The following is a 19,296-nucleotide window of genomic DNA, read 5'->3' as shown; positions in this document are numbered from 1 at the left end:
TGGATTTGAACCCTGATCTCCCAGGTCCTAGTCCAGCATTTTAACCGCTACATCACACTGCAAAGTTTCTTGTTGCAGAGAGAATGAAGTACTTGCATTTACGTTGGGGTGAATGGGTGACAGAGAGAGGAAAAGAGTGAAGTCAGGGTTAATTCAAGGTGGCCCCATGCAGGTCTTCCATATTCACATCAGACATGGCTGGATGGCAGGTAATGGACTCTGCAGAGCATAGACAGTGGGGAGCAGCCCTTCTTGTTGGTGGAAGGAAAAGTTATGGCTCTCCACCCCTCCAAGGAACGTCTCTGGCCCATTCCCAGGGATCGCTTTACCTTTTGATAACAGTGTTTCAGGCCAATAAATCTTGAACTCAAAACAGCCCATAAATCTGAAGGCCAGGCGTGGTTTTGACGTCTACCATCATCCAAGGCAAATGTCTGTGGGGCGGCAGGATCTTCCCTTTTGCCTGGCTGCAGTTCATAAACAAATGTTTATATACTGATTGTGTTTCCAGCCCACCTTTTTCTCCAAAGAGCTCAAGGAGGTGTGCGTGATTCTCTCTCTCTTCCTTGTTTAACCCCCACAACAACCCTGTGAGGTAGGTTAGGCCAAAAAGCAGTGACTGGCCTTCAAGGTCACTCAGTGAGCTTAATGGCCAAGTTGGGGATTTGAATCCTGGTCTCTCTCAGGTTGGAGTCCCAACGCTCCAACCACTATGTCATGCTGCCTCTTGAAAACAGTGAGACTGTCTGGATAGGAAGGCTTCCTTCTGCGGGCCCTTTGCTCCTCTCCTCACCATCTGCCCCTTCTCCCTGCAAAAGTGCCTTTTTTAACGCTGCCCCCTCCTCCAAAATGTGTTGAGCACCACTGCGCAGATACAGGGAGAAGAACACCCATTGAAAACTCTGGGGGCCTTACCTGGAAGCCCATTGGAAGTAATGGGATTAATATAAATTTTCATGGCAAGGCTTCATTGAAATAAATGCAAACTTCAATACAGAATGTGATGAAAACCTGACATGTTAAGATCTCATTTCAGTCACTTGTTTAGAATAAGAAAGTGGAAAGTTCCCAACACACAGGCTTTTGAATTGTTCTTGGTGCTGAAGGTGCTAACCCTGCTTTGCTCATATGTAATTAATGTGCAATTAATAAGAGAGTATTCTGGAGGTCAAGGGGAAGAGAAACCTGTTTTCGTCTCTGTTGGAGATTCTTATACCCTCCCAGCATTCCTTGAATCCTGTGCCAGGCCCCGAACGGAGATACAGGCTGGGTATTTTTTGATGCCAACGAATGTGTGTGGACTCTGCCAATAAATGTGCCTGCTCAACTCTGCCCCAAATCATATTTAATGTTAAACCGCATTTCCTGCAGCACTGATTTATCTACGTCTTAAAAAGTTCAAAATTTGAGTTCACACCCCACCAAGTGAAAACTCTTTTTTAAAAAGCAGAGGATCCCCACAGCTGTTCTTGCATGGTGGGGCAGACATTTGCCAACCTGGTGCCCTCCAGCTGTTTGGGAATGGAGCTCCTATGAGCCCCTGAAGGGCTCCAGGTTGGGAACAGTCCATGGAGGGCCTAAGAAAGACCCTCTAGACCATGGGTAGGCAAACTAAGGCCTGGGGGCCGAATCCGACCCAATCGCCTTCTCAATCCGGCCCATGGACCGGTGTGTTTTTACATGAGTAGAATGTGTGCTTTTATTTAAAATGCATTTCTGGGTTATTTGTGGGGCATAGGAACTCATTCATTTTTTTCCTTCAAAATATAGTCCAGCCCCCCGCCCAAGGTCTGAGGGACAGTGGACCGGCCCCCTGTTGAAAAAGTTTGCTGACCCCTGGTCTAGACTGAGAGTCTGGAGAGCTTTTGCTACAGCAGTCAATATGGGGTTAGCTGGACCCATGGGCATAGGCAGAGGGGACAGCTGCCCCCCATCAAGTAAATAAATAAAAAAACTAACGGAACAATTACGTCACAGATACATCTGTTCTGCCCCCCACAACATAAAGCCTGGCTACACCCATAGCTGGATCAGTGGAGTCTCACTCAGCAGAAGATAGAAACTTATATTTGTATTTTAAACTTAGACCTTCCCCCCTGTTTCTAAATCTCACCACAGCTTGCCCGGGACTCACTGGGAGAGAGGACTAGGAAAATACCCAACTCAGGACCTTAGCATTGTCTACACTGACCGGCAGCTTAGCATTGTCTACACTGACCGGCAGCAGCTCTCTGGAATTTCAGACAGGATCTCTGCCAGTCGTACCTGGAAATGCCAGCAGGGACTGAACCTGGGACCTTCTGCATGCCAAGCAGGTGCTCTCCTGCTGAGCTGTGGCCCTTGGCCAGGGTGAAGTCAGGGCTCTTTCCATAGGGCCAAATTAATGATTAACGGTGATAAAGAAAGGAAGAAGCTGCTTTGGAAATTAAAGCCGCTGAGGGGAATGTGGAACAAACACTTAAAGCTCTGAACCTGCTTTCTTGGGTGTAAGTTGTGGGCTTGTTTCCAGGTAAATCTACCTGGGATCTGCCTCCAGGAGATAACTGAAGAGTCAGGAGGGAGGGGAGGGACGCCATTTGAGTATAATTGGTTCACTCCAGACAAGTTTAGCAGCATTCAATGGGCCTACACTGGAGTAAAGAAGTTCCCCCCCCCCCGACTTGGAAGGGGTGTGTCAACTGTTCACCACAAAACCCTCTCAGCAACAAATGGAATAAATGGGTTTTTTTAATTGATGGGAATAATTGAAATATACATTGTGAGGGAAAACTTTATAGCTGGCTGTTTCCCCAGTGTCAATGACACCCCCCCCCCCGACCCAGCTGCTATTCAGGGAAATGTTTGGGTACCTCAACTGGGCCTGTGTTTTTCTCTCCACAGCTCCACAGGAGTGTCAGGTGCCATTTAGATGAGGGAAATGGTGCAGTGGACAGGGTTAAACAGCCCCCTCCCGGCTGCCACTCCTCAGGCCCCGTCTGGCTTGAAATGACAATAATTTTAAAAGTCAGGACCTCTGATCACAGATTCCCCACATCCAGTTTTACTGCCCATGGTGGGAAGCATTATAATGTTGCCCGTCACCCCAATTTCTGAGCAGTGAGAGATTCCAGGGGTTCCAGGTTTTGTGTTTCCTTTGGAAATGAGGCACAGAAGAGACTGTGGTGTCTTTAGAATATATGGTTTATTTACACATATACAGCCTGAGCCTAGATGGAGGGGTTCACAAGACCCGAAAAGGGTCTTGTTTCTCCCATAGCCGCAACCTTGGCTTCCTACAGAAATCAAACATTGCACTCAAACATTTCTTTGACTCCATCTTGCTGCTTTCCTTTTAGGTCACATCACTGCAACTCAACTCTAAACTCAGGCTTTGGCCTAACAATTCCCAAGCTGCTGTCTCACACAAACACCCTTTGTTTCTCTAAATGGCCCATCACCCAGGCTATCAACTCATCACAGGAAACTAGCCTGGCTTATATTTTAACAGGGGTTAGAAGGATCTCTTACATTCATCTTACTTCCTCCCCTCGAAAACTCATAACAATCTCTTTGGCCAATTTCTGGCATGAAATGCTACAGAATGAGGAATTTGACATAACCTGGCCACAGATGATGACCCCCGGGGGATCTCAAGCTATCTTTCTGACCTCCATTGCTAATGATTAGTTCTAAGCTGGCAGGTGCAGGGGCTCAATCCTGCCTAACTATCATAGAAGAAGTCCTTTCTCTTAACCACAGATGTGTAGTAGCAAGAAACGCCCTCTGCATATGGTCAAGGGAGCTCTGTTATGGCGTCATAGGTGCCAAGGCTGAGCACTGGCCACAGATCCTTGGGGGGGGGTCAGTTCTGGAGACCCCCAGCTCAAAGAAGCCCCCTCTAGTTCTATGATAACAAAACTTTTCTGTCAGGTCAGAAAGTGATCACGAACCGGTTTTCCTCGGCATCCAGGAATCTTTGCCCCGGGGTCCTTCAGTAATTCAACTTGCAGAGGGTCACATGAGCATTTCTACCCCAGGGATCAACTCCACTTCGGTGACTGCGTTTGGCTCCTTGGCTCTCGGCTCCAAGATGGTGGAGAGGGTAGAGTCTTCCTTCTCTTCACTGTGAGAGATCTTGCTGGGGTTCTGAGACGGGCTACGGGGCAGAGCCACCAACACGCCGTCCTCCCAAGTCTTGCGAGAGGAAAAGTACTGGTAGGAAGAAGCCGCAGAAGAGAGCCTCTGGAAGATCTCCTTTGTGGCTTCCCGGAACTCCTGGCGCATCAAGCAGTAAAGCACAGGATTCAGGCAACTGCTGCTGTGAGCCAAGCAGGTAGCCAGGGGGAAGATGTAATTGTGGAGGAAGTAAAAGGCATCCCCCCTGGACACCACTTCGAATTGGACCAGAGCCCCCCAAAGAGTGATCGCCTGTTTGGGGAGCCAGCAGGCAAAGAAACATCCGACCACCAACTGGACGGTGGTGGCAACCTGGTTCTGCCGGTTCGGATTGCTGCCTTGGACTTGGTGGGCCTTGAGGAGCTTCAGGAGGAGGAGGTAAGAGGTCAAGATGACCACCAGGGGGACCACGAAGGTGAACACTACCTTCTGGAGGTGGTAGACGCCCAAGAGACGAGTGGTGGGGAACTTGTAGAAGCAGAGTTTCATGCCGCCGTATTCCACCACTTTTGTGTAGATTGGTACAGGCACGGTGGCCACCAGAGCCAAGGCCCAGAGAGCCACAGTGATGCACTGAGCCACGCGAGGGGTCATCCTCGACCCGTCCTTGAGGGCCGAAGCCACGGACCAGTAGCGTGTGACACTCATGGCGGTCAGCAAGAACACGTTGGCGTGGACGCTGAGGGTGGTGAGGGAGGGGACAGCCTTGCACATGGCCTGCCCAAAGGGCCACTTGTAGTCCAAGGTGATCTCCGTGGCCCAGAAGGGAAGCGTCAGAGAGAGCTGGAAGTCCGCCACTGCTAAGCCAAAGACGAAAATGTTGATGACCGAGGTGGGCCTGCCCTTGTGAGTCCAGATCAAGTACATCACGAGCCCATTCCCCAGGAGTCCTACTGAGCAGACCACCGAATAGATGAAAGCGATGAACATTTGCAGGCCAAATGAGATGTCTGGCGATGAGGTCAAGGCACTGCCATCCCCCACAAGGTCGAAACCTCCCATCAATGACCAGTTCCCAATTCTGGGATCCGCGAGGCTGCTGTTCCGCTCAGGCTCCCAGAGTCCGCTTGACTGCATCTTTGAGACTGGCTGAAATCCTGTGTTGCCTCCGTGGCTGGGACCCTTGCGCCGGTCAGGCGTGGCACGTGCTGCTTCTCTCACGGCTGGAGAAAACGTCATCCATCAAAACCTGCCGAAAACTCTGACTGATTGCCATGGCTTGTTTGCATAGCCAGAGCAGAAAGGAGCCGGCCGTCGAATCCTCCTAGGCTGTGAAGGTTGGTTTGCACAGCAGGGAAGCTTGAAAAGTAGCCTTGAATAACCCAAAGTCCATTCTTCCAGAACCTTCCGGACACAGCAGATGAAGAGAGCAAGTGGTTGAGGTCCCAGGTCCTTCAGTCTTCCCCTTTGAGAAACAGGGGACTTCCTTGGCATCGATGCCTGTCTCTCCCGAGTCCAGGCTGGTGTCTGTCCCTTCCTTCCTTGGGGAAATGAGAAAAAAGGATTAATTGGCAAAGCTGAGAATGTTCTAACCACGCCTTGTGTGATGGTGGACAGCCCCTCATTTAGATGGGGTGGGGCAGGGTTTCTCTTGGAGGAGGAGGAAGAGGAGGGCGGGGAGTAGAAAGTCCTGGCCTCTCTTCACGTGGGGTTGTTTGAACTCTTTGCTCGGTTATTTATCTTCTCTGGCACACCAAGCTTTCTTTGTGATGCAAACCAGCAGCAGGTGCAAAGGGAACTTTGAGTCAGGCCTGACGTGGCTGGCAGGACCCTGGACAAGAAGCAAGGCATTCTGGGAAACCTCTGCTGCTCTTATCGAAGGGGCTTTGCAGAGAGACCGCTTCCCAAGGAGAAAGGAGAAAGGTGCATTATCCCTCGGCCCTGCTTGGATGCTGGGGGGGCTTGCAACAAAAGCGCCTGAGAGAAGAATGGGCCTAGCTGAGTCTCTGCAGAGTGCCTCTGGGCTACCACTGAGTAGCCAGTTGCCTCAGTTTCCCTCACATATGTGAGATATTCACAAGCTGGCTTAGATTCGCCACTTCTGGGGGTGGGCGTTAATCAAAATTTCAGCCGAGTTTTGTTTCTGGTGGTTAAAAGCATATTCTAATGAAACAAGGAGACTTGTCATTGGGTCGGCCTACCAAGGCTTTTGTGTAGCTGTGAATAGGAGGAATTGTGTCAGACGAAGCTTTCGTTGCCTCTCATACGGGGAAGAGATGAGAACTGCACTGAAGACACCGTCAAATGTGGTGTAGTGGTTAAAGTATTGGACTAGGACCTAGAAAAGACCAGGGTTCAAATCCTCACTCGGCCATCATGAAGCTCACTGGGTGCCTTTGAGCTCAGCCACTGCCTCTCAGCCTAACCTACCTCACAGGGTTGTTGTGGGGATTAAATGAGGAGGGGGAGAATAATGTACACCATCTTGGTACCTACAAATGCTTCCTCCAGCCACCCAAGTTGCGTGTTAGCAGGGAACTGATTCACCATTTTCTTTGCGACATTTAGCTCTGCTGAAAGAATTGCCTCTGGCTGTGATGCTCCAGACAGATAATCTGCCGCAGACGCCTCCAGTGCATTCCAGCCAGGAGGAGATGGTTGGATGGCTTTTGTGTTTGTTTCGGAGGGCGGGCTGTGCATATGCCACAACTGAAACTGCAGCATGTGGTTAGACTTCCAGAGAAGCCCCAATAGCTTAAAAAAAAAAAGAAGTAAAGAAAACCAAGTTCCTAGTCCCTATGGTGACGAGCAAGGCATGCTTGAAAAATGCATTGGAGAAGCGTTTTCATAACATTCAAGCCTCCAAGGGGTGCCTGAATGAAGTTGTCATTAAGTGGGGAGAAAGAGTGCCCTGCATTCAGGGCAGTCTTTAGCATATGCAAAGATCCGCCCCGCGCCCCCAAATTTAGTTTAGCCCCCAAATTATTTTTTATTATGCTTGTGTCAGACACCACGCTTATGCCTTATCTCTTGTTTACAAAAGAAGGGAGGGAAAAGTACCAAACTTTTTTATTTGTTCATTTAGCACCGCTGTTATGAATGACAAGCGCCACCGCTGGCGCAGTGTGGGGCATCTTTAGTAAATGAGTGCACAAAGTCAAAAGCCCTTTAGGAAAACAGTAGGTATACATTTCAGTAATACCTATGTATATATGTATTTTGTTTTTCTAGCTTGATCAAAAGTATTTATTATTTCATAACAGGTAGATAGTTAAGAGCTTAGGCGGCTTCAGCTGCGGGCGCCTGGCATCCCCCAGAATTCGGCGCCTGGGTGCCCTGCACCCCTTGCACCCCTGGGTAAAGACGGCCCTGCCTGCATAGCTCATTGCCTCAGCCCACAAGGCAAAATTAACACATATATTTAGATGCATACTGGCTGGCTTTTGATATCTCAGCACAGAATTTGCCAGAGCTTTAGACCAGGGGCAGTCAACCTTTTTATACCTACCGCCCACTAATGCATCTTTCTTGATGGTAAAATTTCCTTACCACCCACCAGTGCTCGATGGAAGAAGGAGTCAGCTTCTGCTGTAGAACCCCCTGCCGCCCACCTAGAATCCTGAAACGCCCACTAGTGGGCAGTAGGGACCAGGCTGACAACCCCTGCTTTAGACAATTGCAACCTGCAACAGAATGTTGCAGTATATCCTCCTCCTAGCCAGAGTGCTAGGTCTCAGCCAGCCAATCAGAGGACTCCACTATTCCCTCTCCCTTGCATTCCCCCTGCCTGTGGCTACTGAGTGTGCTCCGTCCTCATTGGGTTGTTCTGGGGTAAGGAGTTGTTGTTGTCCCCTTAGTGTTGCATTAAAAACTTCTGGAAACTTCAGGGTTCCCCCAGGCCCTCGTGGAGGCAATGGGCCTGAAGACTTACCCCATTATTTACTGGTTTGTCCAATGGGTGTATGTGTGTGTGTGAGTCATCACTGGTCCCCCTTATGCTTATTGGCTATTCCAAGGCTAGCCAGTTTGGTGTTCGCCAGATGTTTTGGATTGCTATGCCCAGACCATTCAGCTAAGAAGGAGGCACTTTTAGTGGGTCGTTCCCTAGACCAGACAAATAGGATATGGCCTGCTCTTGGTGGGTGTTGCACTCTCTCTGAGGAGCAGGAATATAGCTTGGGGGTGACAACCCTTAAGTTGGACTACTGTGATGCTTTGTATATGTGGCTGCCTTTGAAGGCGGTTCAGAAAATCCAGCTGCTGCAGCGTTCGGTTGCCAGATTGTTGACTGGAGCAGGGCAGTCTGAACATATAACATCAGCCCTGGAACAACTGCACGGGCTAGCAATTTGTTTCTGGGCTCAGTTTGAAGTACTGGCTTTGACCTATAAAGCCTTATGTGGCTCAAGATCTCAAGGACCACCTCTCCACATGCGAACCAACCTGGATCCTATGACCATCATCTCCATGTGCCCGCTCCTTGAGAGAGCCATAGGGTGGCAACACGAGGACAGGGTCTTATCAGTGGTGACCTCCCCCCAACTTGTGGAATGCTCTCTCCTGGAAGGCACACTTGGCATTGCCTTTATCTGTTTTTAGGAACCAGGCAGAGACTTTTATATTCAAGCAGATTTTTGGCCCTTAATTCCATGGCCTCTTTTAGTAGGGTGGGATCAGGAAGTCCTGATCCATTTATCTACTTAGCTGTGCTTTTATATTTTTATTGGATGTTCTTAATTGGTTTTGCTGTAAGTCATTTTGGGTCACTCTGAGAGAGAAGCCACTAACTAATGTAACAAACACAGAAATCAGTGGCCAGACCTGTTGGATTTCTGCCTGCTATATTTCTATTACAGGAAGCTATCCTGTACAGTAATAGAAATATAGCAGGCAGAAATCCAACAGGTTTGGCCATTCAGGTGCTCAGCTCAGGAAAAGAAACTTGGAGATTCTACTTTCCAGGATTTGACTTCAGAAATTGTTATTCCTGCTAGGATTTGTCTCTGTGGGAGGGGACGTTATTGGTTTGCTTTGTTCTTGTTTTATTATGTATGTATTTTTACGCTGTGAACTGCCCTGAGATCTACGGATGAACACTGGTGTACACATTTAATTAAATAATACTAATAATAATGTGAAGGAATTGTACCAGTCAAAGGAAATAGTGTCTCTGATCATGAGCAGATGGAACATGTTTGGGATTAGCAGGCTGAGTTTTCATCTAAAGGCCTGGTTCCCTGACAGGCCTGGCATCTGTCTTTTAAGAAACCGAGTGAAAAATTGAGACAGTGATCGGAAGTGTGGAAATAGGTCTGTAAATACAGGTAGAGAACATCTACACACAGTGAAACTGAGCAAGATTTTGGACTAGGGTGGAGAAGGCCCAAATTCAAGCCCTTCAGCTTAGCCACAAGGCTCGCTAGGCAGCCTTAGGCCACGCACTATTCTCTCAGGCTCCCTTGCAGGGTTGTTGTGCGGACGGAAGCGGAGCTGAGTGGGGAACTCATTGACGCAACTGAGCTCCTTGGAGAAAGGGTGGCTTCTGTCATTTGCAAGTTGCCCACAGGTAAACAAGCTATCATTGAAGGGCTCCGGCTTTTGCCTCTTTGGTGACGGAATGTGAGAAGAAGAAAAAAATCGCCCATCATTTCGAGGGAGAGGGCGGGGCGGGAACCTCCGTCCTTTTAAAGTCAGGAGACAAGCGAGATTAGCAAAGAGCGTCTCTCTCTGAGGCAAGTTCAGACCTGGGACTGTGAAACAGGTGTGCTGGGGGTGGGCACCAAGGTTTCATGCGGTGAGGCCTGCGGGCCGACAGGACTTTGCTTGCAAACGCTCCCTGGACGCCGCCAGACACCTCTTTGGGCTCCAGCAGCCAGCCAGGAGCTTCTCTGGGGCTCCAGCTCCATGGATGTCTCTGCTGGTTCCTCCTTTTCCCATCCAGGCCGGGCGCCTGGGCTGAGCAGACGGACTCTTCTCCTCCTGACCACGGGCCTCTTCTCGGAGATGGTTTGAATGTGGTTCATCTCACTCGTGTTTGGAGACGGCAGAACGCAGGAGCAGCTGCTGCAGCAGCCATGAAGAAGATGTTCTCCTGTTCCAGCAATCAAGTGGCGGTGAGTTCCAAGCACTGCTCGGTTATTAATCTCCGTTTCCGATCGCTTGCAAGTGGCTCTCATTTTGGAAATAAAAGTTTGTGTGGAATAGGCAGGGAGCAAAACAGAGTACTCCTGAGCATGGGCAGAGTGTGTTTCCTTTGAGACTATCATAGAACAAACACCCACCCAGCATGCACATGTGGTTCAGCTTTGCTTGCAAACGCTCCCTGGACGCTGTAAGGAAAATGGCCATGTGTCCAACTTGCCCTCCATTTCAATGAATCCTCCATTTGAAGGTCTGTCCAGGCCTAGTCTGGCTTGAAGAACCTTAGAAAAGAAGAGCAGGTAGTTGTGGTGCTTGTTAGCAGCACCTGGAGAACAGCAGCCTGAGTAGGCAAGCATACAGATCACTGAGTGCAGCCTTTCCCACTGTTTACTTATTATTACATTTATAACCCATCTCTCCTTCAAGGAGTTCAAGGTGGGGTACATATTTCTTTTCCTCCCCATGTAATCCTCACAACAACCCTGTGAGGTCGGTTAGGCCGAGAGTGTGTGACTGGCCCAAGGTCACCCAGTGAGCTTCATGGCCAGATAGGAATTTGAACCCTGGTCTCCCACACTCTATCCACTACACCACACTGGTACTATGGGGAGAAGTACAGTGGTACCTCGGGTTACATACGCTTCAGGTTACATACGCTTCAGGTTACAGACTCCGCTAACCCAGAAATAGTGCTTCAGGTTAAGAACTTTGCTTCAGGATGAGAACAGAAATCGTGCTCTGGCAGCCCGGCAGCAGCAGGAGGCCCCCATTAGCTAAAGCAGTGCTTCAGGTTAAGAACAGAGCTCCGGAACGAATTAAGTACTTAACCTGAGGTACCACTGTATTGCATTTCTTTTAATTATCTCCGTATTTATATTTATATAGTCATTATCTATATCTGCATCACTATGCATACAAATTAACCCATTTGAATGTTATGCCAAATGGCAGCTTCTCTTGACCTCTTTTTGCAGCAGGGGCATAAGTTTCGCCAACCCAGAGGCTAGTTTCTGTGGGGCAGCGTTTGCCGATTGGCGAGTGAGGACAATGCAAACCTTTGGATAAACCAGTGGGAGACTGTGGGGTTAATTGACAGACTTAAGTAACTCAATAGTTTGAATTGGGTTTTGAGTAAAAGCACAACTTTTAAATTTTAAATTTTGAATTTTGTTGTGTTACTATCTTCCTTAGTTGGTCATGCAAATAATGCTTTTGATAGGGTAGGGTGATAGGTGTTGGAGATGAGTTTATGGAACAAAGGGGCACCCCTGCCCCCCCAAAAAAGGTTTGATCTAGAAGGTCCAGATTGGGTAAGCCACCAGCCTCTGCCCTGTTTCCAAGTCTAGAATAATGACAGAATCATGCAGAGATGGGAAGAGAAAGGATCAAGGTGCAAGTCTGTCTGAGCCTGGGATTGTGCAGGCAGCATGCAAGATTCAGCCTGGCAGGACCCGGCTGCCATTTGTAGCAGAGACACTCTGGGAGGGTCTGCTGTCCTCGGCTCCCCTCTCCCAATTAACCTCCATCTCCAAGGCTCAGTGATGGAAGTGCGGAGGGAGGAAAAGAGCTGGGCTGGGCCTTGCAATTCAGGGTCTAGGATGCTCCTGACCTGACAGCTCTAGACACGAGTTGCGTTTGTAAAGAGGTTTCTCCCGCTGAGGCACCAGTGTCCTTCAGGACAAACCAGTGGCAGCCTCTCTCAAAAACTACTTGGGCAGTCTCCTTTTATTGTTTCCAGGGATATCAGCAGAGGACAGGGGCGTCTGGTTTGTGGAGCCAATAACTCCTGGCTGCATAAACAGGCCATGCATTTAATAATGTAACAACGTGCAACGTGTGGGTGGCTGTTTCCAATAAAGCACAGTGTCACACTTTTCTTGTTCATTTAAAAAGAGGCTCCATTCAGGTTGCCAACGTTTTAATCAACTCCTGTTCCTTAAAGGGCCACTTGGCCTGATGATGATATTACTATAATAATAGGTAATTGCGTCTGTCTCCATGCGACAAATAATAATAAAAAACTTTACTGGGTGGTTTATCCTGATTAAGTTGCTCTTGTGCCTTTAAGAGCAAGCATGCCTGCTTTTGTAGTTGTTCCTGGTCAGTTGGCAACCTTACTTCACAGAGGCCTGAGGTATCTTTCAGGGCAAACCATTGCTCTTGTCTGTGCAGAACATTGGGGATATATGACGGCAAGTCGTTTCCCCAGATTCCTAGGAGTAGGCTGGAGATAGGTGATGCATGAAAGGCACTCTGCACGTGTTCAGAGGCACTGTTCTTCATACCACAGGATCTTGATCTGAGTCCTTGTGCCAGTGTGGTGTTGTGGTTAGAGCGTCAGACTAGGACCTGAGAGACCAGGGTTCAAAACCTCACTTGGCCATGGAGCTCGCTCGGTGACTTTGAGCCAGTCACACTTTCTCTCAGCCTAGCCCACCTCGCAGGGTTGTTGTGGGGAATAAATGAGAAGGGGCAGAACCAGCTAAGCTACCTTGAGCTCCTTCGAGGGAGAAAAGGTAGCTTATAAATGCAATCAATCAATCAATCAATCAATCAATCAATAACAAGTCCCAGCTCAGATGAGGCCACGATGGGAAGGCTGACACACAAACTCAGCTCAAAGCAAAGCATGACCAACTGGAAGTCTCAGCATGAATTCCTTTCTTGACATGAGGCTTTGCTCAGTCTTGCTCCATCCTGCCTTTGGGGTGTATCCACTCCTGGGGACGACTTGCGTTTAGCATGAAATTGGCCCTGAGCAAAGTGACTTCGAGGCCTGACAAACAGGCCCGGTCATGGCAGCTTATCTACTGCTCTGACGTCAGCTCTCTGGGCTGATCTTCTTCTTTGCATGGGGAGACAAAATAAAATCGGGTGATCATCAGCCCTGCGAAGGCACATTCCTTCACTTTTTGACATCTGCACATCTTACCAGAATTTTATTATTGAAACCAAGGGACCTGTCCAATGACTTAGGCAGCAGAGACTGATGGGTTCAAGAAGACCACCAAGTCTTCTCTCAGAACATCTTTATCCTGGATCCCAAATGGGCACCAACTGCTTGTGTTTTTTGGTCACGACGGAGAGCTCTCTACACATGCTCAGGAATCCTTTGGTTGCCCAAATTGCATTTCCTGCTTATGGCTCCTTGAATTTATGATGTCCGCTATGAAGAGCGGAAGAGCGGTTATGAAATGTCGGTGCATGCTAACATTTCTCTAGAGAAAAATATCTTACAATTTCACCCTGAATAGCGGTGGCCTGGTTCAAAAGAGGACCTGGCTCCTGTGCCTTTAAAGAGAGCTGGGGAGAAGGCAGAATTTAAGCCAGTTCGGATTCTCTGTCTGCCCCACAGCTGCCTGAAATGACAAGCAGCACCAGTCTAAAACCTTCTCTTCTCCAGAAGGTACATCACCCTAGCCTTTCTCTGTATCTGCCTTATGCTCGCCAATGCATTTTTTTGTTCTTGCAAGGCTCCCATACTTTAAACAGCTGTGTTTACAGGCAAAAATTCATCAGGTGGGTATTTCTATGGGGCTGCAAAACAGCTGGGATAAGTTCTCAGGCACCTTACAGCTTACCAAGAGCAGTTGTGGTGCAGTGGTTAGAGTACTGGGAGACTTGGGTTCAAACTCCCACTTAGCTACAAAACTTTACTAAGTGACTTTGGGCTAGCTGCTTTCTCTCAGCTTCACAGGGTTGTTGTGAAGACAAAAGCAGGGGGAGCTCTGCACGCTATCCTGATTCCCCTGGAGCAGTGGTGGCCAAACTTGGCCCTCCAGATGTTTTTGGACTACAACTCCCATCATCCCTAGCTAACAGAACCAGTGGTCAAGGATGATGGGAATTGTAGTTCCAAAACATCTGGAGGGCCGAGTTTAGCCACCACTGCCCTGGAGGAAATGGCAGGCTGAAAGCAAATGCATAGGAGCTATAGTGGCGAAAATGACTTAGAAATTGAGGGTTGTTTTTTTTACAAGCACTAGAGCCCTTCAAGCATTTTTTATATGATTTGGTGTTCTTTAATTATATATGCAACAGAGCCAGCATTTTCAAGGCAACCCTCAACACAAGCCTGACAAATCTGAAAGTAGACTTGATCAAAATCAGATAGCCCGCATACTCTTTACTTTGCTATTTTATTCATTCTAATTCATCATTCTAGGAGCCTGTTTTGTGCTTTTGTTTTTCCTCTTTTAATTTTCACCTGTTCTTATAACTCTTCTCCCTGTTTTATATTCGTTATAAAATGAAATTAAAACTTTACAAAAAGAGAGAGAGAGAAAGCAAATCTATTAATAGTCATAATTGTCCAACGAAAGCAGACTTTCCTCTTGCCTTTCTGGGAATGGAGAGAACTGAGAGTGAAAGGTCCCAGCTGTATCTTGTAGGAGGACTGTGTTTCCCAGCGTAATTAGAACTTAAGCAACAGCGGGGTGTGTGGCCCTTGTGAAATGTTGCCCTCCGCAAACTCTGGGCGTGTTGCTCCGTCAGCAACGGCATTCAGAACCGGATTGTCTCCAAGCACATTCTTTGCCCATCTTCACAGAGCTGCTGAAACAGATCTGCTTAAAATAAAAATCCCGAGACTGAAGGGACAAGTGAACCTTTTAACCAAAAGCATGACACCCCGCAACCCCAAAAGAAAGCCTTGATTTTTTTTTCTTTGGCTTGACTTCCTGCCCGGGCAGCTGCAGGGCTTTGCCTTTTATATATGTGGATTCTCCTTCATTGGAGAACGGTGTTCTGTCCGGGATTCTTTAGCTGTGATTCCTGCATTGCAGGGGGTTAGACTAGATGACCCCTGGGGGTCCCTGCCAACTTTGCAATTCAGTTATCTTTGGCAGAAGGGGCTCTATCCTGAATCTCCCTCCCTTCTACCTTTAGGGTGTGGGTGTGGGTGTGGGTGTCATTGAACCCCTTTTAAGTTTTGCCAGACTGGAGCCCTGTTTTCCTTGGAAAGAAATGAGCTAGAAGCTGCCTGTGAATGCCTAGATCTCTATATCCATCCCAACAAAGGCTATCTTTGCACTGCTGCCTGAATCCCTGTTGCCTCCTGCACAGCTTCATGCCACCTTTCTTTTTTAAGACCTACGCTTTCCCAAGGCAACTTATTCCAGGGCAATTAACTACAGTATATATTTTCTGGGAAATTTGCCAACCCGCTTGGAGGCAGTGTGTGATGTTGCAAAAAGAATGGCTGTCATGGGAGAAAGGAGAATGGCCGTCGGCCACCTGTCCTGTGTGGGATGGAGCCAGGCGATGAAATAAAAATAACATTTTCCACATTCCGCATTCCAGCTTTGAGGCTCTTTCCTCTTTTATTACTGGCTTGAATGGCGGTTACTAAGCAACGTGGAGTCCATGGCTCTCCCTAGATCTTCCTCTAGATCAGAAGGGATCTCCTGTCTTCCCTGATTACTAGAATTTTTTGGAGGGTATTCTTTCTGACAACAACAACAATCTATCACTGCATGATATACCTTATGCCATAACTGTCAACTTTTCCCTTTTCTTGCGAGGAATCCTATTCGGAATAAGGGAATTTCCCTTTAAAAAGGGGAAACGTTGAAAGCTATGCCTTATGCCTTTAATGTAGCCATTTCCATTCATTTTACTTAAACACAGAATTGTAGAGTTGGAAGGGATCCCCAAAGGTCACTGAACTAGATCCCTGCAATGCAGGAATCACAGCTATAATCCCAGATCACCCAACCTCTCTTAAAGAAAACTTCCAGTGAAGGAGAAACTACCAACCTCCAAGGGCTCTTACCGTCAGAAAGTTATTCCTCAATGTTTTTGTATTTCCCCAGATAACATTCATTAACTTAAAGTGCAAGCTGTCATCAGAGGAAACGTTTTGATTAAGACATTTTCTTCAAGTTTAACTGACTTAAGAATAATTCCCAATTTCCAGGGAATTGTAATGCTGTTGAGATGGGAAGGTGGTCAAGAAATCACAGGTCCTTTCTCTCCAGTGAACAACAGTTTGAAGGATTGTTTGGGAGAATGTTGATAAGTAGGTGTTATACAACCGGTAGTCAGGATTAAGAGGTCAGATTCCCTATCATTCTTAGAGCAGACCTCTTGAAATCAGGACAACAGTGATTTTAATGTGTCTACTCTTGAGTATGACTAATGTTGGCTTATACAGTCGTACCTTGGTTCTCAAGCACACCTCAGGTTAAGAACCGTCTCAGGTTGGGGGGAGGGGGGAAAAAACCTGCCTTCCCTTTTTTTATGTGATTTAACAAGAATCCCCTCCCCTAATGAGTCAGAAATTAAGGACTTAAGCTGTGGATTTAAGGCTCTGTGGAGATAAACTTTCGATCCAAAGCAATGTTTCAAGATGAAGCTGGAAAGCTAAGAGTTTTGGAATGAAGCAGTTAAAAATGCCGTCGCCATTTTGGGAGGCATTGTTGGAGCTCTTGGGTCTGGGAGGAGAAAGAGAGAAATAGAGTTGTTTACATATCGTGGATCAACTCCTCGGTGGGACTTAAGAGCGACAAATGCCAAATTTATGATGGAAAGTGATGTTATCTACGAAGGAGATATATGGAAACCATCTGGACTTAGTGGAGGATCGGGAAATCCACACAGGATTATTATACTTGCTTATCGTCTTAAGGAGACTAACAGAAGAGATCGTAAAGGAAAAAGAGAAATTATATGAACAAGATATGATGTGGAAACACCAAGATAAGACTGGATAGAATTATGAACTTTGTCTGGGCTGATTGGGACTGATTTGGACATTAACGCAGTAATAAGATGATCTGAATCCCCCTTTGGATCTTGAAGTATGGGTTCCCCCAACAAAATATAAAAAATTGGCTTTGTAATTTGGAATTTATGCGATGTGATTGGCCAGTTAATAATTATTTTTTTTTAAAAAAAGAACTGTCTCAGGTTAAGAACGCACCTCTGGAACGAATTAAGTTCTTAACCCAAGGTACCACTGTAATTATTTTTTAATAATGCGGTGCTATGGCTTTTCATTTGTAAAGGGTTATAAATTGATGAGCTGTGGTTCCTGCATCGGGGTGGGTTGGACTAGATGATCCTTGGGGTCCCTACAGTTCTATGATTCAATTCCAGTCCTGCAGAATGGCCAACATCCGTGCTCACTTTCACCCTTGCTCATTTCAGGGGAGCAGGTCTCTCTTCTGGCACAGAACAGCCCTTGGTAAGCCTCCGACACTAAATGGCTGCTTTCCTTATCTCATGACAACCAGGTAGAGAGCTGGAACAAGCATGACCAGAAGCTTTTTGACGCTGTCGAGAAAGGCGACGTGGGGCGCGTATCCGTCCTCGCTTCCAAGAAGACAGCCAAAGCTACCAAACTGAATGCCCTGGGGCAATCTGCGTACGTAAGTTTTCCCTGCCCCATAATCCCTCTTGTTCGCAGGCTCTGCAAACGACAAGGCGGTCTCTTGGGTAGGGTTGCTGGGTGAGGAGCATCCCAGACCCCGAGATTTCAGGGCCCAAACCTTGAGACCTAGGGGCAGCCCCTGGTGATGTCACAGGGCATACAGCCCTGGCGATTCTTCCCCTGCGCTCCCACCTACCACTGAGCCCTGGAGACGGAGGTTAATTGGGGGGGGAGGGGGAAGGAGGTGACCTGGAGGGGAAATTAGGTGGCTGGCCTTCTGCAACATTTACATCCTGAATTTGCACTGTACTTATATATTTAGCACATGCAAATTTGTTTCTGTGGGCTAATAAGCACATGCCTCTGGATCTAAGGAAACAGCTGCTTTCAGTGTTGACACCTGATCATAGTATGATTAGCCAGACTAAATTGATGGTTGGTGAAAACTGAAGTGATTAGGAGCCTGAGGTGGAGAAGTTTTAGCAGATTGCATTGCTGGTGATGATTTATTTCACTGTCTAAAGCTGATGATGGATTGGGGGTGGGGGGGGGGTGATAGGGGAACCAAGAATGGCTCTGCCTGGTTCAGGATCCTGCTTTTTCTTTTTTATTGATTTATTAACGAACAAAAGTTCAAACGTAACAAAAATACAACAAGAAAAAGAACCAAAGGTTTAAACCATAACACGTCACAGCCTAGAAGGGCAAAAGTACCAAAGATCTAGTGCAGCTCCAAAGGGATAATAAAGTATTAACTCATACAAAGATTCGCTTTACAAATAATAAAGATCCATACAAAATAAAAGTATTCTCCACCTGTGAGTTTTTCACTTATTGAGAATAAATGTTTTACATAGCCTTAAATGAGCCAGACATTTTCATACACTGATGGCACTGAACGGCGATCTGATTCCATGAAAAAACAAAACCACCCCATATATCGAAAAATTGTCATTTGAGCTCTGCCCTTTAGATCATAGAATTGTAGAGTTGGAAGGGACCATGAGGATGATCTTGTCTGACCCCCTGCAATATAGGAATCTTTTGCCCAGAGTGGGGCTCAAACCCACAACCCTGAAATCAAGAGTCTTATGCTCTTCCGGCTGAGCTACCCACTGGGGTACTTTTAGTTTACAAGACATCCGGAAAGTATTGCTTGTCAAGATCCTGCTTTTTCCTCTTCCTTGCAGATTCCACCTGGCGGCCTCCAAGGGCCTCACGGAATGCCTCACCATCCTGCTCTCTCATGGGGCTGATGTTAATGATAAGAATGACGATGGTAGGTGTCATAGGGGGAGCGATTCTGTAACAGGGGAGCGAGTGTGCTTACCGCCCTCCCACAAGATAAAAACCCAAGCAATCTCATCTTCTTGAGAACGTCGTTGGATAAGAAGTGGGATATAGTTGTTCCAAAACCATGTTGCTTTTCAATCCGTTTTGATGTTTCTTTACAGGGCTCTCAACGGCTACCAGCCACAATGGGAATGCAGTTGGAGGCAGCAAAGCTTCTGAACTCTAGTTGCAGGGAACAAAGAAGGGAGAGGGGTCTTGTGCACTCTGGAGAGGGTGGTTGGCCACTGTGAGACAGGATCCTGGACTAGATGGGTCACTGGCCTTAAAACAGACTGTCTGTCCAGCCTCTCAGCCAGGGAAGGGGAGTTTGGCTTGGTGGGTCTGCGAGTGCCCAG

General features: G+C 47.4%; 2 protein-coding genes across 3 annotated transcripts in view; one reads left to right on the top strand and one right to left on the bottom strand.

Annotated features, from left to right (window-relative positions):
- Window positions 1-3,162: 3,162 nt before the first annotated feature.
- Window positions 3,163-7,029, bottom strand: LOC310833731 (relaxin-3 receptor 2-like). Its single transcript, XM_083716503.1, has one exon. The coding sequence runs from the start codon at window positions 5,332-5,334 to the stop codon at window positions 3,994-3,996; it is 1,341 nt and encodes a 446-aa protein (XP_083572629.1). The 5' UTR covers window positions 5,335-7,029; the 3' UTR covers window positions 3,163-3,993.
- Window positions 7,030-9,226: 2,197 nt separating this feature from the next.
- Window positions 9,227-19,296, top strand: part of ANKRD35 (ankyrin repeat domain 35) — a 32,745-nt gene continuing 22,675 nt past the window's right edge. Inside the window, exons 1-3 of one of the 2 annotated variants that reach the window (XM_083716432.1) lie at window positions 9,227-10,208; window positions 17,472-17,606; window positions 18,799-18,887. In XM_083716432.1, coding sequence (XP_083572558.1) covers window positions 17,584-17,606; window positions 18,799-18,887 — 112 coding nt within the window. In that variant the 5' untranslated portion in view covers window positions 9,227-10,208; window positions 17,472-17,583. The remainder of the gene's footprint in view (window positions 10,209-17,471; window positions 17,607-18,798; window positions 18,888-19,296) is intronic. The other variant, XM_083716431.1, reaches the window with a different exon arrangement.

This window comes from Podarcis gaigeae, assembly GCF_964106915.1.
Source record: "Podarcis gaigeae genome assembly, chromosome: 16".
Lineage (NCBI taxonomy): Eukaryota > Metazoa > Chordata > Lepidosauria > Squamata > Lacertidae > Podarcis > Podarcis gaigeae.
This window is presented reverse-complemented; position numbering and strand designations above follow the sequence as displayed.